The sequence below is a fragment of the Polypterus senegalus genome, chromosome 5 (genome assembly GCF_016835505.1).
Source record: "Polypterus senegalus isolate Bchr_013 chromosome 5, ASM1683550v1, whole genome shotgun sequence".
Lineage (NCBI taxonomy): Eukaryota > Metazoa > Chordata > Cladistia > Polypteriformes > Polypteridae > Polypterus > Polypterus senegalus.
The window spans coordinates 198,809,015-198,829,961 of NC_053158.1; the positions used below are offsets into that span (position 1 = coordinate 198,809,015).

Sequence of the window (20,947 nt, forward strand, 5' to 3'; positions counted from 1 at the left end):
TTGAACAAATGGAATTTATTAATTAAATTCTACTATATAATTAAATACTAAGGTCTTTGTGTGTGTGTGTGTTCTGTCCCTCAAAGCAATCTGATTGGTTAGTTTAACTTTGGTGATGCGATCGACAGAGGAAGTGCAAGTCTGAGGCAAATGAGGGAAGAGTAAAGATGTAGGAGGCATGCTGAGAGTCGCATTCAAAGACAGCAAGTATAAAAGCAGGACTGGAGGCGAGCAAGGTGCTTCAAAATGACAGAGTCTAAGAAGCAGGCTTTATGGGAGCCTGATTGAGAGAGGAAGCTTGCAGGCAAGACAATTTGAATCACAACAGGGGGTGCAGAGGAAAGGCTAGAGGTACACTTAGAGCAAGGAATATCAATTTTTTTTTTTACTATTCTATTACTTGTCTTTGGCAGTGTGGTGGAGTGGTTAAGGCTTTGTACTTCAAACCCTGAGGTAGTGGGTTCAAATCCCACTGACTGTCACAGTGCGACCATGACCAAATTGCTGGACCTGCCTGTGCTGCAATTTGGAAAACCAAAAGAAATGTAACTAATTGTATCATAAATGCTGTCGCCTTGAATAAAGACGTCGGCCAAATAAGTAAATATAAAATGTAAATAAGTAACCTGGATAGTAAACTCGTATTTCAATATGAAAAGATCCTAAATTAGACAATGAAAGTTAGAATTTTAGCAATTGTTCTTTTAATTTTTGAGGCAGTTTGTGACTTGCCATTAACTTATCCAGATATTCCAGTTAGCACTCCAACATCTTCGGTTCTTGCTTAAAGTCTGTATGCTTCCTTGATGGATTGGTTTTTATTTCATTTGAAAAATCAATCTAAATAAGGATTGGATTTAGCAGATAAATAGATTTCTCTTTGTACAGTACTCAGGCCTATATTTGAGCTATCTATCTGTTCAGCATGGAGTTATGTATATTGAAATGATTTCAGGATGCAATAGAAGTTTGTGTAACACACAGTCAGTTTCTGTTTCTGGTCTCAAAAATACATTCAGCCTCTTTGACTTTATTGTAGCCGTTTTATTTTTGTTACAAAAACATCAATGTAGGTCATTTTTCATGTCATCAGTTGATTCTGACCACCTTTTGTCCATAACTGAGATGTTAAATAATATAATATAAAATGTCTAGTTTGTGCTGTATTAGTGTCAGCCTTAATTGCTGGTTGAATATTGAATACTGGGGACTTGCAAGAGAAAATGGTCATATAAATTGCTTCTAAAATGTGGAAGACAATTTGTGTATTAGTATTTTACTTATGTAATTTCAATTCCCAGGTGTTTATTTGTTTATTTTATGCATTGTTGTGTAGTTGGATATCAATAAAAATGTTAAAACAAAGTTCATGTATTATGCATGAACTGTTCTGACTTCACTACCACTCATTATCATCTTCTGCAATATTTAGATCAGTAATTTTCAGTGGATTTTCAGTTCAGCGGTTAATAATCCATGTCATTTATTTTGTAGAAAAATATTCAGATTTTATAGACGCTAACAGAACTGAAGATCCTGTGGAAAGACTTAAGACCCTCAAGAGGCTTGTAAGTTTAGCTGTTGTTACAATTCATGTATTGTGTATGTACATACTGTATTTACTTCCTATTGACTGTGATGTAACTTCAACTTTCATGCTTCTTATTATAGCTCTATGAGTTACCAGAACATCATTTTGAGACGCTCAAGTTTCTTTCTGCCCACTTGAAAACTGTTGCTGAAAACTCTGAAAAAAATAAGGTATACATCTGATTGACCATTTGAGTGTCTGGTGTGTCGACACAATTGAAATCTGTTGGTTTTTGCAATGCCAAATAAAGTAGAATTTCTTCCATTGTATTTCTCCCATTACATCGCTCAGTTGTGTGTGTTAGTTTTGCTTCTCTTCTTTATACATCTGTTTGCTCTGACAATCACACACATAAACACTGGGCAAGTGCAAGACCAGTAAAGAAATATACGATACAATGACAGTTAAATAATTAAAAATAAGAGAGCAGATAGTTATAATTTGAACAAAACAACAGTATTGACAAGTGTAACAAATATACTGCATATACATTTGCTACTAGGGGCAGATCTGAGGGTAAGGGGGCAGCACAGAGTTCAGAGTCCAGACAGCCAAGGGTTAGAAGCTGTTGTAGAACCTCCCAGAACTGGTTCAGATGCTACAAAGACCTCTTCCAGATAGAAGTGAGACAAAAAGATGGTAGGAGTATTCCTTCATGGGAAAGGTGCTATGTAAATAAATAAAATCTATTATTATTAGGGACATTCCTTCACACAGGCTACAAGATTTATGGATACAACACTTATGCAAAGCTGTCTTCAATGGAGAGCAGAAAGGGCCTAGTGATCTTTTTTGCAGTGTGCACTGTCCATTTTTGGATCTTAAGGTTAGACATACTTCGGTATCAAAACACACCATGAAATACTGTAAAACAAAAGCAGTCTCCACAGGATGTATCCTAAACTCGCATGGCTTTGTGATTACACTGAGTGATCCAATGTGAAATTGCAAGGTACCGTATATACTTGCGGATAAATCAGGACTTGATTTTACAGTATAATTCTGGTATTTTATAATGTCAGTCGTACAAGTCGAATCCGGAAAACTCACACTATTGGTACAAGGGATTATGATATGTAATGCCCACCTGAGAGAGTAACCACAGAGCACATGGCCTTTTTTTTCTAGATGGTTGCGGCAATGCGCTGTATCAGTGAGTGCTCCTAACCTCTGTCTCTTGCCCGAATACCCAAGCTATTTCGAAGTAATGTTTTCACTGATTTGTGTTTTATGTATCTCACATCCTTATACACCCTTTATCGTAAGAGCATCCCTTATCTACAATGGAGCATTCGATCAGAAGAAAATATGAAGCTGCTTTTAAATTAAACGTCATTGAAGTAGCGAAAGAAATTGGTAACTGTGCTGCTGCAACAAAATTCGATCCGTCTGAGAAACTAATGCAAGATCTTAGGCAAGAAGATGTTAAAAAAAAATAAAATAAAAATTAAGTGTCGCATTTTTGAATGGGCGTACAAATCGGGGTCTGATATTTATGATCGATTTTTCGGGTTTCTAGACCCGACTTATACATGAGCATATACGGTAGTCATCTTGTAAAATATGCATTGTTATGTCCCCACTTCACTGCAAGCAAGGTGCATCTACTTGTCATCTTCAATTAGTTGAAGGCAAAGGAAGTTTCATAATTGGTAAGAGAATGAATAAAGTATATATTCCATGTGACAGTATCACCTCTTAAGGATTGTTCATTGGCAAGATGAGTGACACAGTCATAAACTCCGCACCAAAAGATGTGCCTAGTGCTGGGGTTTGTGACACTGTGTGGTGTATATGTTACTGGGATAGCATTGTAGTCACTGGCACAAGTTCAGTCTTTTTATTAAATCAAGTTATTTTTATTTTTTTTTGGAAACTAGGGGGCAAAGCCCCCTAAGGAAAGAGGGGGGCTGAACGCACGCTAAGGAGATGCAGGCGGATCAGCTGCTGCTACCGGGCTGAGTGTTCTGCTTGTCGCTTTGCACATCGATCATTTAAAAGCCTGTACAGCAGCTGTCCTTTTGTCTCACTGCTTTGTCTCGCGGGACGTCAAAGTGTCTTCCTAGAAGATCATGTCTCGACCCAAGTTTTTTTTTTTTTTATTATAATAGAGAGATATAACTGGTAGTCATTTTCTTCAATAAATAATTCCATTGTATTCAAGGTGGTTTGGATAAAAAAAGTTTCTTCAATTAGTTGCATCAGTGTTGTGTTTCATTAAAGAAATTGGAGTAAGCATGTACAAGTTGTACCAGATTTAGGAAGTCATCTTTTCTTCTTTTTTTTTTATATGTCCTGGAAAATTTTAATAGTAACACTTCAATTTATTTCCTCAAAAATGCATCTATTACTCATTTACTCTTGTGTAACTAGATTTTAACAGGCGACTTATTGGTCATCATAGCACTTGCAAAGCATCAGTAAAGCATCTCTGTAGTGTGACCGACAAACAAAACTTCACTTTGGAGTGGTCTGAGGTGGCTTAACTGAGACACATTTATCTTTATTGCACATTTAGTGTAAGACCTGAGAAGCCTTCATATTGACCATCATGGTGATATGCCACACTGCACCGAGATGAATAACCTGTCTACTGATGCTTTTTAAACGTGATTAAGGCCAAAAGAAGCCTTACTTAAGGTCTTGTTACATAAGAGTAATTGAGTAATAGATGCATTTTCGCAGTACCTAAAATAAAGTGTTACCAATTTAACATATTAAGAATGTTTACAGTTAAACACTGGCTTTCTTTATCAGAACATCAAGTGTTGAACTGTAGCCTTTCTGAAAAAAAAAAAATTGCAAAAGCATAAACGTATTGTAAAATCGATTAAGCAAAAATACACTGTGTTGTTGAAAGGAAAAAAATCTACTTTTCTGATCATCAAAAGACCAGATAATCGTTAACGTATGTTAAATTACTTTTGCAGTACTGTATGGTCTTTAACAGTATGTGACGTAGAGTCGTACCTTGTTGAAGCCACTATAGAGCGGCAGTGTGCTGGTTGGGCATGCAAATAAGACTTTGCATTTCCTGTACATGCAACAATATTTACTACTTATTAGTACCATATTAGGAAGTAATGAAGCATTACAAGTAAATATTCTTATTAATATGAAATGCAAAGACATAGCATCTCTAGAACTTCAGCTAACCTGTCCTCTGCCTCTTTGTAAAATTTGTGTTGTTTCCATGCAGATGGAGCCCCGAAATCTGGCAATAGTGTTTGGACCAACACTTGTAAGGACATCAGAAGATAACATGACTCACATGGTCACGCACATGCCAGACCAGTACAAAATAGTCGAAACTCTTATTCAGCATGTAAGTTAGTTGGAGTGCATTGTGTACCCATTGGCTTTTTTCGCAGTTCCTTCTCACTGTACTGATTTGTGTTTTGTTTCTCTCTTTGTGTATCTTGCAGTATGACTGGTTTTTCACAGAAGAAGGAATTGAAGACCCAATGGTGTGTATTGAAACAGCATTTAATGTGCTGAGCTAGAGTGTAGGAGTCCTACCTACCAACTCTAGTAATTTTATTTCCAGGTTTTATTCATTCTTCTAAATTATTTAGAATGAAACAGCATTGCTCCTTTGTCCTAAATTCAGAGAATGTGTCATGGGAATTAAGCTTCTTTTTTCCTCCTAATTGTAGACTCCAGTCCAACAAGAATCAGCTGTTGATTCTCAACCTGTACCAAACATCGATCATTTGCTTACCAACATAGGAAGAACGGGTGTGTCCCCTGGCGATGTATCAGGTAACTTCATTGGACCTGATACTCTATGGGGTGGGTTAAATCAAACTATTACTAACATATTTATTTAGAAGACTCATTAGTTTGATTTTGGTGACAGTGTTATCTGATATATTTCAGCTTTACAAGACAGTTATATTTTAAATGTTCAGGCCTCAGGAAGATAAGCACCTTGTATTTGCTTGCCATTGTTTTTTTTTCAGTAATTCAGATATAGTTAAATCATATTTGAGAGTGTTATATCTAAAACATGGGCGTTGAATCCTTTTTAAGCAGGGGAGGTTAGGTGTAGGACATTCAAATAATGCTCAGTGTTTGAAATTTATCCCATCATTTTATGTATTTGCCATAATATATTGTCCTATACAAGAATTAATTTTTGCCTTTTGTCATTTTGGACCTTTTTGCTTTGTTTTTCACTTTTCACGTGTCTCTCACCCAAGTTAGAATTTACATTACTACTTTTTTTCTTTCTTCTGTCTCTTTCTTTCAGTATTCTGTGAGTGTGAACCTGCCTTCTGTTGCACTAACCCGGCATGTTCTTTCCCAAAAATATGACCCCTTTGTCTCTAGTTTTTCTTGTTGCGTGTCTAAGGGTTATCCAGCATTTACACATACTGATCTTGAAACAGGCCAAGTGGGAGGAGTCTATCACACGGTGATGTCACTGATGGACTCTATGATGTCACTAATGGACAGCTGGAACTGTAGGAAGAAGGAGGATTGTTGCCCCCATTGTAGCTGCCTAGTCTGCAGAAACCCCCGTTTCTTGTAAATGGAATAAAACTTTGCCACCCGTGGTATATGTTTACCTCTCAGACTATTTCAAATAGACCAATACTACTTTCTTAAAGTCTTTCTGCTGTTTCTTATTATTTCTGAAGCAGACCCTGAGGAGAAATAGCATGGTATGGTGTACCAGTTTTTAACAGTCATGTTAGCATCCATGTGTCTGTAAGGGTGTGGTGGGGGGCTGAGCTTCTCATTGTGAGTACAACCAAATTGTTCAAAAAAAAAAAAATTATTATTTTTGGTTTCTAAAACTCCAATCTGGCTTCTTTTTCTTTTTTTTTAATTATTTGTTTTCTGCAAGTCAAATAAGAAATTAGGAGTGGCCTTCTAAGTCTATCCAGTAGATTCCTTTCTGCTAGCCCCTTTCTTCTCCCTGTCATGTCTGGCCGTTACTTCTGCCCCATAATCTGCACTTTTGTATTCGTCATACAACATTTCATCACAGCCTTTCAATCCTTCATGTTGTACATTTATGTTGAGACTCAGGATAGCCTTAGTGAAGTGTCAAATATTATTTTAAGGAACTTTCTCAATGCATGTTTAAATCCCCAGTAAAAAAAAATATATATATATATATCAAAGATATCATGGGGTCTGACATATCAACTCTTTAAAGGATATTTTGTAACATTTAGGAAGTGCTGATTTCACGCTCAAGGGATAGGGAAAGACCCCTTTTGCAATTTTTTTTTTTGTTGAAATTCATAATACAACAAAACCTTCAAAATATTTAACTTTGTTTAAAATTACTGACCTGTGCAATAAGCTTTCAAATGCAAGCTTCATTGAATTGCAGTTTGTGTAAAATAATGCATGATTTACTTTTTTGTGCCTAGAACAAAGGTCCTCTTCTCATTGAACGGGTTCTACTCACCAATCATGGCATTCTTTCATGGCAGTGGCTTTTCTGTGGTGCTTTCATCTCCGTGAGCTCTGACTGTCCAGCATTTCTTAAACTTTTGCTCTCTTACATTGTGTTTTGTGCACTATAATTTCACTGTGTTATTACAACTGATAGGTCAAGCATTTTGGAAGTTAATTTGTGTTCTTACACTTTTTTTGGTCTCTTTCAGATTCTGCTACTAGTGACTCTGCCAAATCTAAGGTAATTTGTTTTGTCTTCTTTAATCCCTTTAATGGGACATCACCTTTAAACTTCCTTGTCAGGGTCCCTGTCCCCCAACCACACACCATATTCAAAATAGTTGTACATTACACCACCAAAATTCACAGGGGTCACATTCCTAGAGCACCCACGAATTGTGAAAAACCGCAACTTTTGGATGTGGTTAATAAATGCCTTTTAAATGCCTATTTTTATAGTTTAAACCCTAAATACAGTATGCCCCCAAAGCACTTTAACACTAGAATTACCAGAGCCTACGAAAAAACTTGTAGATCTGTCCCACCTTAAATCGCTTCTTAAGTCCGTTCACACCTCTCTGCCAGCGTCTTTTGTCTTCTAAATGTGCCGATAAAGACAAGCTGCAAGCAGCCGGATATTCCATTCCCCCACCGACTTAGAACGTGCACGAACTTCTCCCAGCTCATGCCTTGATTGATTATCTGGGAGTGAAGTGGAGTTTTAGAGTGGAAATAATGGATCGGTATTTGGAACACATGCATTTCATGTGTGTTCCGTTTCTATAGTAATCTGTGTAAACACATTTTTAAAACAAACGTTTTTCATATTCTAGTAGTAAATGACAAAATGTAGGCATAAACTATATAATGTATGAAGTCTGAATTCCAAATATCAAAGAAACGCTTTCACAAAAGATACAAACATAACAGAACAAATGCACTTTTATTCAAAAATATAACTGCAGAAAAACAACCCGCGTTTACCTGAGACATTGACATGCATTCGTTATCACAGCTTTGGTGGTGCAACGGTATCAGCCATTGACTGGTAATCAAAGCTTCACGGGTTCGATCCCGGGTGAGTCTGTTTTGAGAACTGAGCTGCTCGTATTCTTACTATTTTAGAATAAGAACTTACATTTGATTCCAATCTGTAACAGCTGTTGTAATTTGATACTTGTAAAGTTTAGCTTTGTTTTTTTTATTCTGTTATTTTCTCAGCCACGTTCATGATCCCAACTCCCCATACCCAACCCAACCCGCGTTTGACACTGCTGTTTTCACATAGACGTGCTATAACAGAGGTAAGCTCAAATCATAACGATTCTACATCGGATCAAGAATGCACTTTTGCCATCGCTGTACTTGTATATGTACATGGGAAGCTCTGCACTCGTGACTTTACGCTGTAGATCTGGCTCTTACATACAAAGGACGGTGCATGTGCCCAAAACATTAAAATTTATATATTACTTACATAAAAGCCAGTTCTAATGTTATTTACCGCGTAAAGTCACGAGTGCAGAGCTTCCCATGTACATATACAAGTACAGTGATGGCAAAGTACATTCTTGATCCGATGCAGAATTGTCGTCATGATTTGAGCTTACCCCTGTTATAGCGTGTCTGTGAAAACAGCAGTGTCAAATGTGGGGAAGGGGAGTGTTGGGTATGGGGAGTTGGGATCATGAACGCAGCTGAGAAAATAACAGAATAAAAAAAAAAAACAAAGCTAAACTTTACAAGTAACATAAATTACAACAGCTGTTACAGACTGGAATCAAATGTAAGTTTTTATTCTAAAATAGTACGAGCAGCTCAGTTCTCAAAACGGACTCACCCGGGATCAAACCGTGAAGCTTTGATTTCCAGTCAATGGCTGATAGCGTTACGCAACCAAAGCTGTGATAACGAATGCAGGTAAATGCAGGTTGTTTTTCTGCAGTCATATTTTTGAATAAAAGTGCATTTGTTATGTTTGTATCTTTTGTGAAAGTGTTTCTTTGATATTTGGAATTCAGGCTTCATACATTATATAGTTTATGCCTACATTTTGTCATTTACTACTAGAATATGAAAAACGTTTGTTTTAAAAATGTGTGTACACAGATTACTGTAGAAATGGAGCACACATGAAATGCGTGTGTTCCAAATAACGATCTATTATTTTTACTCCCGGATAATTAATCAAGGCATGACCTGGGAGAAGTTCGTACATGTTCTAAGTTGGTGGGGGGATGGAATAGCCGGATGCTTGCAGCTTGTCTTTATCGGCACATTTAGAAGACAAAAGACGCTGGCAGAGAGGTGGTGATTTAAGGTGGGACGGATCTACGAGTTTTTTCTTAGGCTCTGGTAATTCTAGTGTTAATTTCATTGCAAACTCAGCTTAATACATTAAAACATGACCTAAAAAATTTCCTCAATACATTACCTAAAAACAGAATGTAAAGGTAAACCTGTCTACTGTACAGTACTGTACTGCTATGTCTCCCGCGGTGCTAGAATGTAAAATACCAATGTTACCGCTATATGTACTGTAATTCATGCAAGCGCATTTTCTTTGGTATGCGGTGTCATTTTCTTTGTTATTAGCAGAGTAAATACATAATAATTTAATTAAAATACAGTTAAATGTACGGGTACTCACCAATGATGAATGATATTGATGATGATGATGATAAAGTAGCTGTGTAGTACAATGCAGAGGATTTAAAACTCCTTGGGTTGCGCCTCTTCTTCAGGCACTTCAGGAGGAGTTGTATCTTTTGGACGGGTCTTCTGGTGGGGTTTTGTGCTGGCTTTTCTTTATAGGTTTCAGGAACGTTGTGATGGGAAGTTGCTACATTGTCTCCTGTAGCGAACTGCTGGTACAGTTTATCACTGATGATGTTACCGTCCAAGGGGAGGTGGTTCTTCCTGCAGTTGGTGATCCACAATGCCAAGGCAGATTCCATCCTGACGATATTTTTATTCCTTACGGTCGTTACCTTTTTGGCACTATCACAGAATCTTACAGATACAGTACTCCAGATCGCTGCTTCGTTCTTCTTTATGTAGTGTATGGTGCTTTCATTAATGTCATAGTGGCACGCTACTGCAGCATAACAGTTTAGTTCCCGGAGCAAATCCAGTAGTTCAACCTTCTCCTGGAGTGTTTTAAACTTCTTCTGGCGCTTAGGCTCAATGCCAGAAGCCTTAGAAGGTGCAGGTCGATTCGGCAACATCGTGTGCGTTTTAAGAATAACAAAATGAATACAACAACAAAATGGAAAACACGAGGACACTCAGCTGGAGTCGCGTCACAGGGCAGCAATCAATCAGCAGCAAGGAGAAATGAATAACGCTCTCGGATTGGCTACTTTCACCATCCCAAACCACATTTCCCTCAGCGGTTGCTTCCTGTTCTCTCTACAGCGCAGTATTGCCATGAAAAAAGCCATAAAAAATTGAGGAGGATATTTGCGCTTTCCGCTAACAATTAATAGTTATGTTCTAAGGATAAATCTGCAAACAACGGAGTCTGCGAACCCTGAACCGCGACTTTGCAGGGTTCTACTGTATTCTATTCATTTTATCTTGGTACATATATAATTTTTATTCTATCCATTAAACTCAGGAAATTTCCTGTGTGGACCCCTCTCTATGTTAAGGTCTGCAAGCAGTGGCACATGATTTGTAAAGGCACTGCTGCCTTTCCCCAAGTACGCTGTTCACATGACAAAGAAAAACAGTGTAATCACAAGGGGGCACCACTGAGCCACAAACACAATCACCCAACACATTCCTGGATTGTAAAAGATTTTGTCACGAACATGTTTCCTAATTACCACAGCCCAAATACACAAGTACAAAACACAATTCTTTTCTCTCTCCCCTTCTTTCCACCAAGTTAGTGTCGCCCACTGCCTCCTCACTCTAACTCACTGGGCTCCTTTTAATCCAGAGCTGGTAATGCTTCTGGTGTTGCAGCAGTAGTCATCCTGACTTACAGGTCATATGGAAACCAAGGCAGTCTCTCCCCAAAAAAACCCGACAGCACCATCTTGTGGCACCCAAGAACCACAACAGGGCTGCTGTTCTAAACTCCATTTCCCATGCAACCCTATGGCTGTCGTAACTGGGACCAACCTGGAGGGACACTGCTACCTATTGGGTAGGGAGATTAACTGATTGCGAAATCCGTCTTTGTCCAATTCATCTGTTAGTATTTTACCCAGACCTGGGGTAAGGATCGTGAACCATCCTGGCGCATTAGGGCAGGTAGTCCATTATTGGGACTCCACAGACTCATCCACCTGCATATCTATGATTTTACTGCTTAACAAGGATGGCTGGATGGTATTGAAGGCACTGAAGAAATCAAAACACATAATCCCTACAGTGCTGCCAGCTTTGTCCAGGTGAGAATAAGCCTTGTAATGTAATGATGGCAGCACCATTATTACATTCTGCAGCTGCCTGTTGCTCACAGTAGATTTTTAACTTGAGCTGTCCCTCATAGGGTAGCATAGTGACTCGTGCCTCATGGATCCCTTGTGTTAGCACTGCTGAGACTGCATTGTGCACCAGACGTTCTCTTCATGGTACTTTTTCGGGTTTGCCTCTAGTATCTCAAAATATGGTGTCTGTAAGGTTAATTTGCTTTTCCGAGTTGGTCCAGCATTTAATGTGTACATCAATGCACTCTGTTTCCTGCCTAGCATTCAAAGCCACAGAGATCGGCTCTGGCCCCCACATCATCCCTGAATTAGATTAAGTGCGTTTAAGAATGGACGCTAAACTCTAAATTAGTACAGGGTTGTATTTACAGATTTTAATAGATTAGATGATAAACCACAAATAACATCTTTATTTCATTGACATAATTATAGGGTGGCCCAGATCTAATTCTGCAACTTTTAATGCAATGCAGGAAAACAATGCAAGACAAAAGAATTGTCCGAAATACCTTGTAATAAATGAAAATGGACTTACATTGAATTAATTCACTGATTTTCCATGTAATGTCCCACTTGTCCTCCATTCAGCTGTGAGTGAATTCTCTCTGTAATAAACGTAAGTTATAGCGTAATGAAAATTGCATAATTAGATCTACACCACCCTGTAGTATTAGTGACAAACTAATTGTAAAAATAATGCAGTTCTTTGGAATGATTTACCGTATATAAAGTAACTTAAACTCTTTATTTGTCCCCTGCCCTGCTGACACAGCAATGTCTGATTTGTCTACATAAACTCACAGAGTGATGTTTGTTTGTGTTTTCTGTACGGTTGACGTTGTGGAATTTTTAATGTTTAACGTTTGCTCTGTTTGCCCCTTACTCTTGTCGGTATTTCCTATTCATGATTACTAAACCCACATGAAAAGAGCAAAAACTAATGGCGGTATATATTACACACCTTAGGCCAAAGCCATGGCTGTCTTGTTGAATCATCTTTATATTCCAGTTTGCAGTGGTGTTGGTCCTTGAACAAGACACTTTTCTAGCTTAGATTTAAATATTTTATTACAGTCCAAAATATTTCTTTATTACAATATATTTTGCTGACACCTTATTCATGATAACTTAATATATTACACGTTTACAGATATTGTAAAACTTTTCCAATAGTATAATTTTTATTGCAAATAATAGTCGAGACATGATGAGCCATAATTAGAGGAAATACGATGATACAATGTAGTTTGAAATGTATAAAGATTTAGATTTCTCTGGGCAGGAGAGGTAAGCACTTAAACAACCACTGTATGCACGTGTCATATTCAGTACTCTTAGGGCAACATTTACATTATTTTAATTGTTAATAAAGGTGATCCATGCTACATTGGAGTTGGTTTCTTTAATTAGTGGCTCAGTGTTTGCAGCCATCATAAGCTCGGCCCATCTCATGCTCTTAAGTCCCTATAAGGTAAATATTATAATTCCCAAAGAATTTTAGCAAGGTTTAAGTGTTTTGGGTGTTCATTTTTTATTTAGATAGATAGATCGATACTTTATTAATCCCAAGGGGAAATTCACATACTCCAGCAGCAGCATACCGATAAAGAACAATATTAAGTTAAAGACTGATAACAATGAAAGTATAACAGACAGACAATAATTTTGTATAATGTTAATGTTTACCCTCACGGGGGTGGAATTGAAGAGTCGCATAGTGTGGGGTCTCCTCAGTCTGTCACTGAAGCTGCTGCTCTGTCTGGAGATGATCCTGTTCAGTGGATTTTCCATTATTGACAGAAGCCTGCTCAGCGCCCATCGCTCTGCCACGGATATATACATTTATGTATTTATATATACGTGATCCCAAATTTATACAATCTGGTACATTTTTTTTTTAATCTTTGTGTTTTTTTAGCACATTCACCCAATGTGTGCTGGAAGTAAAGCATCCATTGTGGTGTCTCAGTTTAACAGTCAGTTCTGTCCCTGAAAAGTTGGCTTTGTGACTGCAAAAAAACACCAGACGTTCCCTCCAGGATCCTCTCAAGATGTATTTGTTCAATTAACCGGAGAGTCTCAGTTAGGCCCATCCAGGGTGGATTCCAACCTTGCACCCATTGCTGTGTCACTTGCATCTCTGAATTGGAATTAACAGTTTTGAACGTCTACATCCTGCTAACATTAACTGCTGTCTCTTTCTGTATTTTCCCTTGACAATGTGATTTGATCCTTTTAGGGTTATAAATTATTAGTTTATTAAGCCAGCAGTTACTTAAACTTCGCTTGCACTAGATTTAGCCTTTCACATTACAAAAGAAAAGCAGTGATAGCCCCCTACTCCCACCCCAATGAATAAACATCTGTGCAGCACCTTCTCTATCCATTGTGATTTTTAATTGAATTTGTATTCATATTTCTTGTCTGTCAGTTTTAATTTATAATAATAATTCTTGACATTTTTGTAGTGCTTTTCTTACTGCTGAAAGTGCTTCAGTGAGTAGGGAGCCACTTCAACCACCACTTGTGTAGCAGCCACCTGAATGATGCAACAGCAGCCATTTTGTGTCAGTACTCTCACCACACATAAGCTTGTGGGTGCTGCAGTGGTGAGAGATTGTTAACCAATTAGAGACTGAGGATGATTAGGGGGGCCAGAATGACAAGGCCTGGACATCGGGACCACACCCTGCTGTTTACGAAGGATGGCCAGGGATCTTTTATGACCACATTTACAGTCCCATCACTGTGGTGGGTCATTGGGATCCACACACAGACCAGAGGGTAAATGTCCCCTGCTGGCCTCACCAACGACTCTTCCAGCTGCAACCCAAGGTTTTCCTAGATGGTCTCACATCCAAGTACTGGCCAGGCCCAAACATGCTTAGCTTCAGGTGGATGACCTCTTCTGAAGTGCATGTGGTATGGCCACCACATTTTGGAAAAGAGAAATGGGGCGGCACAGTGGTAGCACTGCTGCCTCGCAGTAAGGAGACCCAGGTTTGCTTCCCGGGTCCTCCGTGCGTGGAGTTTGCATGTTCTCCCCGTGTCTGCCTGGGTTTCCTCTTTCAGTCCAAAGACATGCAGGTTAGGTGTATTGGCGATCCTAAATTGTCCCTAGTGTGTGCTTGGTGAGTGTGTGTGTGTGTGCGCCCTGCGGTGGGCTGGCACCTTGCCCAGGGTTTGTTCCTGCCTTGCGCCCAGTACTGGCTGGGATTGGCTCCAGCAGACCCCCGTGACCCTGTGTTGTTAAGCTATAGCGGGTTGGACAATGACTGACTGACTGCCTGAAATATCTAATAGGATTTTCAAACTAAACCAGCCTCAGTGATTTGATTTTTTTACTTTGATGGCACTACGATTCCAGTCAGTCCAAGCCTGAGAGCGCCTTGCACATCGAGGCAGAGATGGCACAGCATCATAAAGACAAAACAATGCCTGTTTTTATATTAACCAATAATTTAAAAATAAAGCCCTGAAATGTTATATATATGCAGGTGGCGTAATGGTAGCACTGCTGCCAGTAAGGAGATTATGGGCTTCACATCCTGGATCCTCCCCACGTGGAGTGTGCTTTGAGTAGTGAGAAAAGTGCTATATAAATGTAAAGAATTATTATTATAATATGTGACATGTTTTACTCCAGTAATGTCAGAAGTGGCTTTGTCATTTATATAAAATCAGAGGCGTAGAAATTGATTCTGATTTCACAGGGTAACACTGATTTTGCTTCCTTAAAACTTTTGGGTTTATGTTCTAGATTTTGGCCTGTTGATCACAAAATCAGCCTTAAATTTTCCTACCACCAGGAATCAAACATTTTAAAAGAATTTGCACCCTAGGAACCAAGTTACCCGAACTATTCTCTTAACATTTCAGTAATTATTTATCACTCTGATGCTGATCTTTCCGATGATAAAATTGGTCATTACGATAGCAACTGATGAGAAGAATTCATATTTAATTGCCGAATTACGGTATTGGAGGGTTCCACTAGAGTTCCTCTTTCTCTGGCACGATTTGGCTCAAAAACAAATCGGCACATCATCATCTCATCCCAGGCTTAAGTTTTGAGTTAGGTATTTTTCCATCCAGCCGTTCTAGCGCTAGACAATCTTCAAGATGCTATGACACACGGATACACACCCATCATCCGAGGTATCAGGGGACCCTAACACGTCAAGATTCATTGAAAATTTTTGACAAATCTAAAGCTTTCACTCCTCCGCCATAGATGATTGGTTACTGGGGGCGCAAAGCAAAAAACATGTTGTCTGGCGTTTTCATTCATGGCTGACATAAGGCATTCTGTCTGGCAGATTGTGAACGGCCAACATGTCATTCAGCAGGTCTACAATTTCATTTTCACTTTCACCCGCCCCAAGATTTGTACGCGTACAGTCCTAAGATGAACTGATTCCATTGTTCTGTTCTTGCATCCTCATTTTCCCATTACCGTACCTCCTGAGACCCATAACAGCTCTCTTGGCTTTTGCAGATGTGCCAGTTTGTGATTCTTTTATGCATAAGAACTACACACAGCTGTTAAAGTAGAATAGTCATTATTATTAGTATTAGTATTGTTTTTGGCTTGGAGCTGTGTTGGCTGTTTCTTTTAACGTTGACCTTTATCTAGAAATGGTTGTCGTGCTGGTGATGTGTTTGTTGATCTGCTTTTGTAAATTTCAAACAATTTCGTTGTTGTGTTTTCTTAGCTTCTTTGCTAAATGTTTAGATTTTGCAGTAACTGTAAACAGTAAATTAAAGGATGAGTTTGGTATTTTCAGGTTGAATGCATTGCTCTATAAACAAGGTGTGTATGTGTGTTCTTAAATTTTGCCCACTCTGCCAATTTACAATGGAGGATATGTGGCACAGAGGAAGAACTTAAAAACTGACCAAATACGTCCATTTTTCAAGCCATGACAGCTGTTGCTGATACATGTTTGTGACCGCAAAAGAAATATGGAAATACTCATTCTGTGGCATATTCCTGGTACTATTTTTCTTGAGGCAAGGAGACATTTTCAAATCGCTTCTGTGAATTCTCACTTAAATTTGGAAGGAGGTTGTGGCGGACGGCCAGCTGGGACGCCCCATCCGTGGAAGGACCAAGGGAGAGAGGATTTTCAGGATAGTTTCTCCCCCGGTCCGACCGAGGGCAGTCCTCTTGGCTTCCACGGATCATGAACATGGAAGCTCAACCCTGCTGGGGCCCGTTGCCACCACCAGGGGGCGCCTGGATGCTTATGGGGCCCTGTTTGGCAGCACTTCGCCACACTGAGAAGTGCTGCTGGAAGGAGGTTGTTGGGCACTATAAAAGGAGCCAAGCACCATAGCGACCTGAGTCGGAAGGAAGTGGACGAAGCTCGTGAGGAAGAGTGGAGGTGGAAGGACTGGCAAAATGAAGGGACTGTGCTGTGGAGTGAAACTTGTGTCCTGCCTGTCTTTGTTGGGGTTAGGGCGGGCGGCTGGCTGTACACGACCACATGGCACCAACAGTTTAATTGGTTTGGGGGTGAAACACTGTTGCACAGGAAAACTCAGTGCTGAGCCGTCTTCTTTTAAAAATGGCTAAATCTCTTACGTTCAGCTGTCTTGACTTTAAAATTGGACATATTTGTGATATTTTTAAGTTTTTCCTCTGTGCCTCATAGACTGCAAAGTTAAATCTCCAGTCCGGGCAAGACATTTTATTAAATGTACAGAAAGCGATTAACTTTAGAACACAATTATATGTGGCAAATGCATATTTAGCATGTTTGTGAAGAAATAACTTTGTCTTGAAAAATACCAAATTTATCCTTGAAAGTCATTCATTGCCTTTCTTTAGGTTGAATGCTTAAAGTTTTTTTCTTTTTCTTTTTAAACAGGGTTCTTGGGGATCTGGAAAGGATCTTTACACTAAAGAGCTGATAGTGTCGTCCTTTTTCGCCGCTGCAAGCCGTAAGCGCAAGAAACACAAGGAGAAGCCACAACCAAGCAGCTCGGATGATGAGTTAGACAACGTCTTTCTAAATAAAGAGCCTTCGAATCAGGGAGACAATCCAAATGGGCCTTTTGATGGAGCAGGTAAAGCTAATGTGGACGGAGACTGTGGCGTGAGGGACAGTCATGGATCCAGAGCGGACAACACCAGTTCTCAGCAAAAGACTAGAGGGAAACTTGATAACAAAAGCACCTTTGTTGTTGGAGAAAAAGTGCCTTCAGGGCAACCTTCTCCATCGCCCAGCCCAAAATGTACCCACTCGCCAGGCCTTAGCTACAGGCTGCAGACACTGGTGAAGACCTCACTGTCTGACTCCCCATCACAGTTTGATGATGCAGTGTCAGATTTGGGTACGTTGAACAGTACCAGCTCCCAAGCATCAATTCAGGGGACGAGACACAGGAAGTGGACCACTCCTGAAACAAAAGGGAACGAATTCATCATGGCTGAAATTAGCTCAATCACCTCCGATTATTCCACAACGTCATCTATGACCTACCTAACTGGAATGGAGTCGAGTCTCTTAAGCCCAGAGGCTCGGTCTGTTGCCGAAAGTAGAGGAGACGAAGCGGATGATGAACAGAGTGAGCTTGTTAGTGAAGGTCGGCCAATGGAAACCGATAGCGAGAGTGAATTCTCAGTGTTTGCTGCCAGTTTGGCTCCTGGAAGGGTTCTTTGTGATGCATTCCATGACAAGGAGCAGCAAAGTCGCAGAGGGTCAGCAGGGAGTGAGTTGACGGGGACAGAAGGTAGCACCACGCCAAAGCTGGAAAGTCACAGAGCGTTCAAGTCACACAAGCTCATCGAGTGTGATACGCTGTCCAGGAAGAAGTGCGTGAGGCAGAAAACAGACAGCGAGTCATCGGCAGAGATCCGCAGTGACAAGGAGGCAAACAAACTGTCAAAGATAATGGAGGTCATGAAGAAAGGGACGTCAACCGGGAGCCTGCCTTCAACCTCGAAGAGTGAGGTGGAAAAAACGGAAGCCGCATGGCATCTAAAAATCTCGGAAAGGCTCAAGTTTCGTTTGAAGGCGTCGGCAGACGATATGTTTGGGGTCGGCATGCAGAAAAATAGTTCGGCCGAGGTGCGGAAAAAGAAGAGTATCAGGCGACGACACACCATGGGGGGACAAAGAGACTTTGCAGAGCTAGCCGTCTTGAACAACTGGAGCGAACAGGAGGCCGCCAACGGGGACAAGGAGTTGGAACTCTCGGCCGTGGACCGTCTGAAGCCCAAGTGCCACTCTCAGGATCTTTCCATCCGAGAGTGGATTGCGCGAGAGCGTTTCCGCACAAGTAACCCAGAAGCGAATGACGACTCCACAGCGGACCAGTTGGCCGTAGACCAGGGAGAAGGACCGAAGCCAGGGCTGCCTTTATCTGTTCGGGAAGGTACTGGCAGCTCTAGCAGCTTGACTCCTGGGACTCGGCCTTCCCCATTGGCGTCTCCGAGTCCAATGTCAGCTGACCAATTAAATGGTGACAACGTGCAGAATAAGAACAAAACTAATTTAAGCCTTGTGGTGGATGCCCACCCTCAAAAACTCTCGGGCACCCAGGTGGTTAGGTCACGTTTTTATCAGTATCTGTAAAACAGCAGTCAGTATTTATGTTTACTGCGACTTTTGACAGCTAGTTGCTTGTATTATTTTTTTAACTGTATATATGTACTTGAATTCTGTATTATTTCTGTTATTCAGCCTTGAATGGGCTGATTTCTGTGCTGTGTACTGTGGAACCTCTTTGCAGTGCGTCCTAACAGCCAGATCATCTGTGCTAGCAAGAGACCTTTTATACGACTTAATCGACGACATTTATGCAGAACGACTTTCCTGATGCAACACAATCGGTATTGTGTGATGGCGTCCCTTTGCGTTGTCAACCAACGGCATCGGAAAATAAAAAAAAAAAACAGCAAATAAATCCGATTTAAAAATCACGTCTATTCACGAAAGAAAGTGCCTCATGACAAACTGGTTCTGGGTTAGTTAGGGTGCCATATTGTCTTTCTTTTTTTTAATGTACTGTGAATAACTGGATTTTATGAGCAAATTTGTTTTTGTTGGACATTTTTTTTTTTCTTTCCCCCGTATTTGAACACAGGCCGACTCGGAGCTTCCATTCTGTAGGCATTCCACTGGCTCTCTCCATTTTAATATCCATCTCTCAATTCATCCAATCCCATCCTGCTTTTGTTTTTAATGGAACTTGAATTTTTATTATTTCTGTAAAATAAATGTATATATTTTATGTCTACCATTTTTGCCTTTATGTTATTAATTTAGTCTCGGATGCCTCGTGTTTGTAACGTCAGCATGTAGATAGTGAACCCCGGCTTGGCTTTTGGGGACTGGTCATTGGACGATTTTATCTTCATCTCAGACTGCATGACAAATGTTTTGGTTTTTTTATTTTGTTATTTTTTTTATTATTATTTTTTTTTCCCCCATGACTGGACATTGTATCATGCCTCTGTACAGATATTCAAGGAGGGCCGACTCCTAAAAACACTGGAAATAAAAAGAAATCTTTCTGTGATGCTTTATCTTCAAGTTACGTTTATTTACAAAAGCTAAAGTTCTGGTTTGTGACGTGCATAATGGTGTGTTTTGTTCGGACGGGGACTTTTGTTTGGAGACGAGACATGAAAGTTCAAGTTGATAAACATAACCGGAATGGGGACCTGCGCACAGCACCTTGGGAGGAAAAAAAAACAGTTGGGCGATCGTAAGTGAAAAGTCGTCTGCGTGTCCCGAGTCCGTGTGCGTCTTTAAAGTACGGCACTGCACAGAGGTCTACCGCCACTGAAGCGTTTCTGATTGACTAATGACCAGTAAGATGGACACCATAATCATCATGTGCGATTTGAACAGAGAAAGTTTTAACTTGGCTAATTATCAGGTTTGCCTTTGACGATACAGGGAATGAACCCAGTCATTCGGTAAGGCTCCTACTTCACTCTGGCCTTTAAACTTGTATCAAGGTAACTGAAGTCCACTCGTTTTAAGAAAGAGATGAATACAATTTATTGATTATAGAAGTATGATAACTGCATATATACTCCCACCAGCCACGTTGCTGGTACAGTGTTCCCTCGCTATATCACGCTTCGATGTTCGCGGCTTCACTCTATCGCAGGGGTCGGGAACCTATGGCTCGCGAGCCAGATGTGGCTCTTTTGATGGCTGCATCTGGCTCGCAGACAAATCTTTAATAAAAAAATAATAACGTTAGAAATATAAAACACTCTCATGTATTTCAATCCATTCGTTTCCTACCGCTCATGTTCATGGTTGCAGGTGGCTGGAGCCGATCACAGCTGTCCTCCGGGACAACACCAAATTTTTATTGGGTAATGCGGAACGTACACGGGTCGTTGTGAGGTCAGGAAGTAAACTTCCCTCCTTTTAATGAAGTAGTCCGCTAACTAATTGCAGAAACCCTTTTATCGAAGAAGATGGCTAAAAGAAAAAAAAAAAAAAGATGAGTATGGTACTTTTCAGCAGGA

General features: G+C 40.0%; 1 protein-coding gene across 10 annotated transcripts in view; it reads left to right on the plus strand.

Annotated features, from left to right (window-relative positions):
• Positions 1-19,977, plus strand: part of LOC120529798 (rho GTPase-activating protein 21-like) — a 408,601-nt gene extending 388,624 nt beyond the window's left edge. For 8 of the 10 annotated variants that reach the window (XM_039753942.1, XM_039753944.1, XM_039753943.1 and 5 more), the window contains 7 exons: positions 1,495-1,568; positions 1,672-1,761; positions 4,791-4,916; positions 5,017-5,058; positions 5,248-5,383; positions 7,216-7,247; positions 17,322-19,977. In XM_039753942.1, coding sequence (XP_039609876.1) covers positions 1,495-1,568; positions 1,672-1,761; positions 4,791-4,916; positions 5,017-5,058; positions 5,248-5,383; positions 7,216-7,247; positions 17,322-19,031 — 2,210 coding nt within the window. In that variant the 3' untranslated portion in view covers positions 19,032-19,977. The remainder of the gene's footprint in view (positions 1-1,494; positions 1,569-1,671; positions 1,762-4,790; positions 4,917-5,016; positions 5,059-5,247; positions 5,384-7,215; positions 7,248-17,321) is intronic. The other 2 variants (XM_039753941.1, XM_039753948.1) reach the window with 1 other exon arrangement.
• The last annotated feature ends 970 nt before the right edge of the window (positions 19,978-20,947 follow it).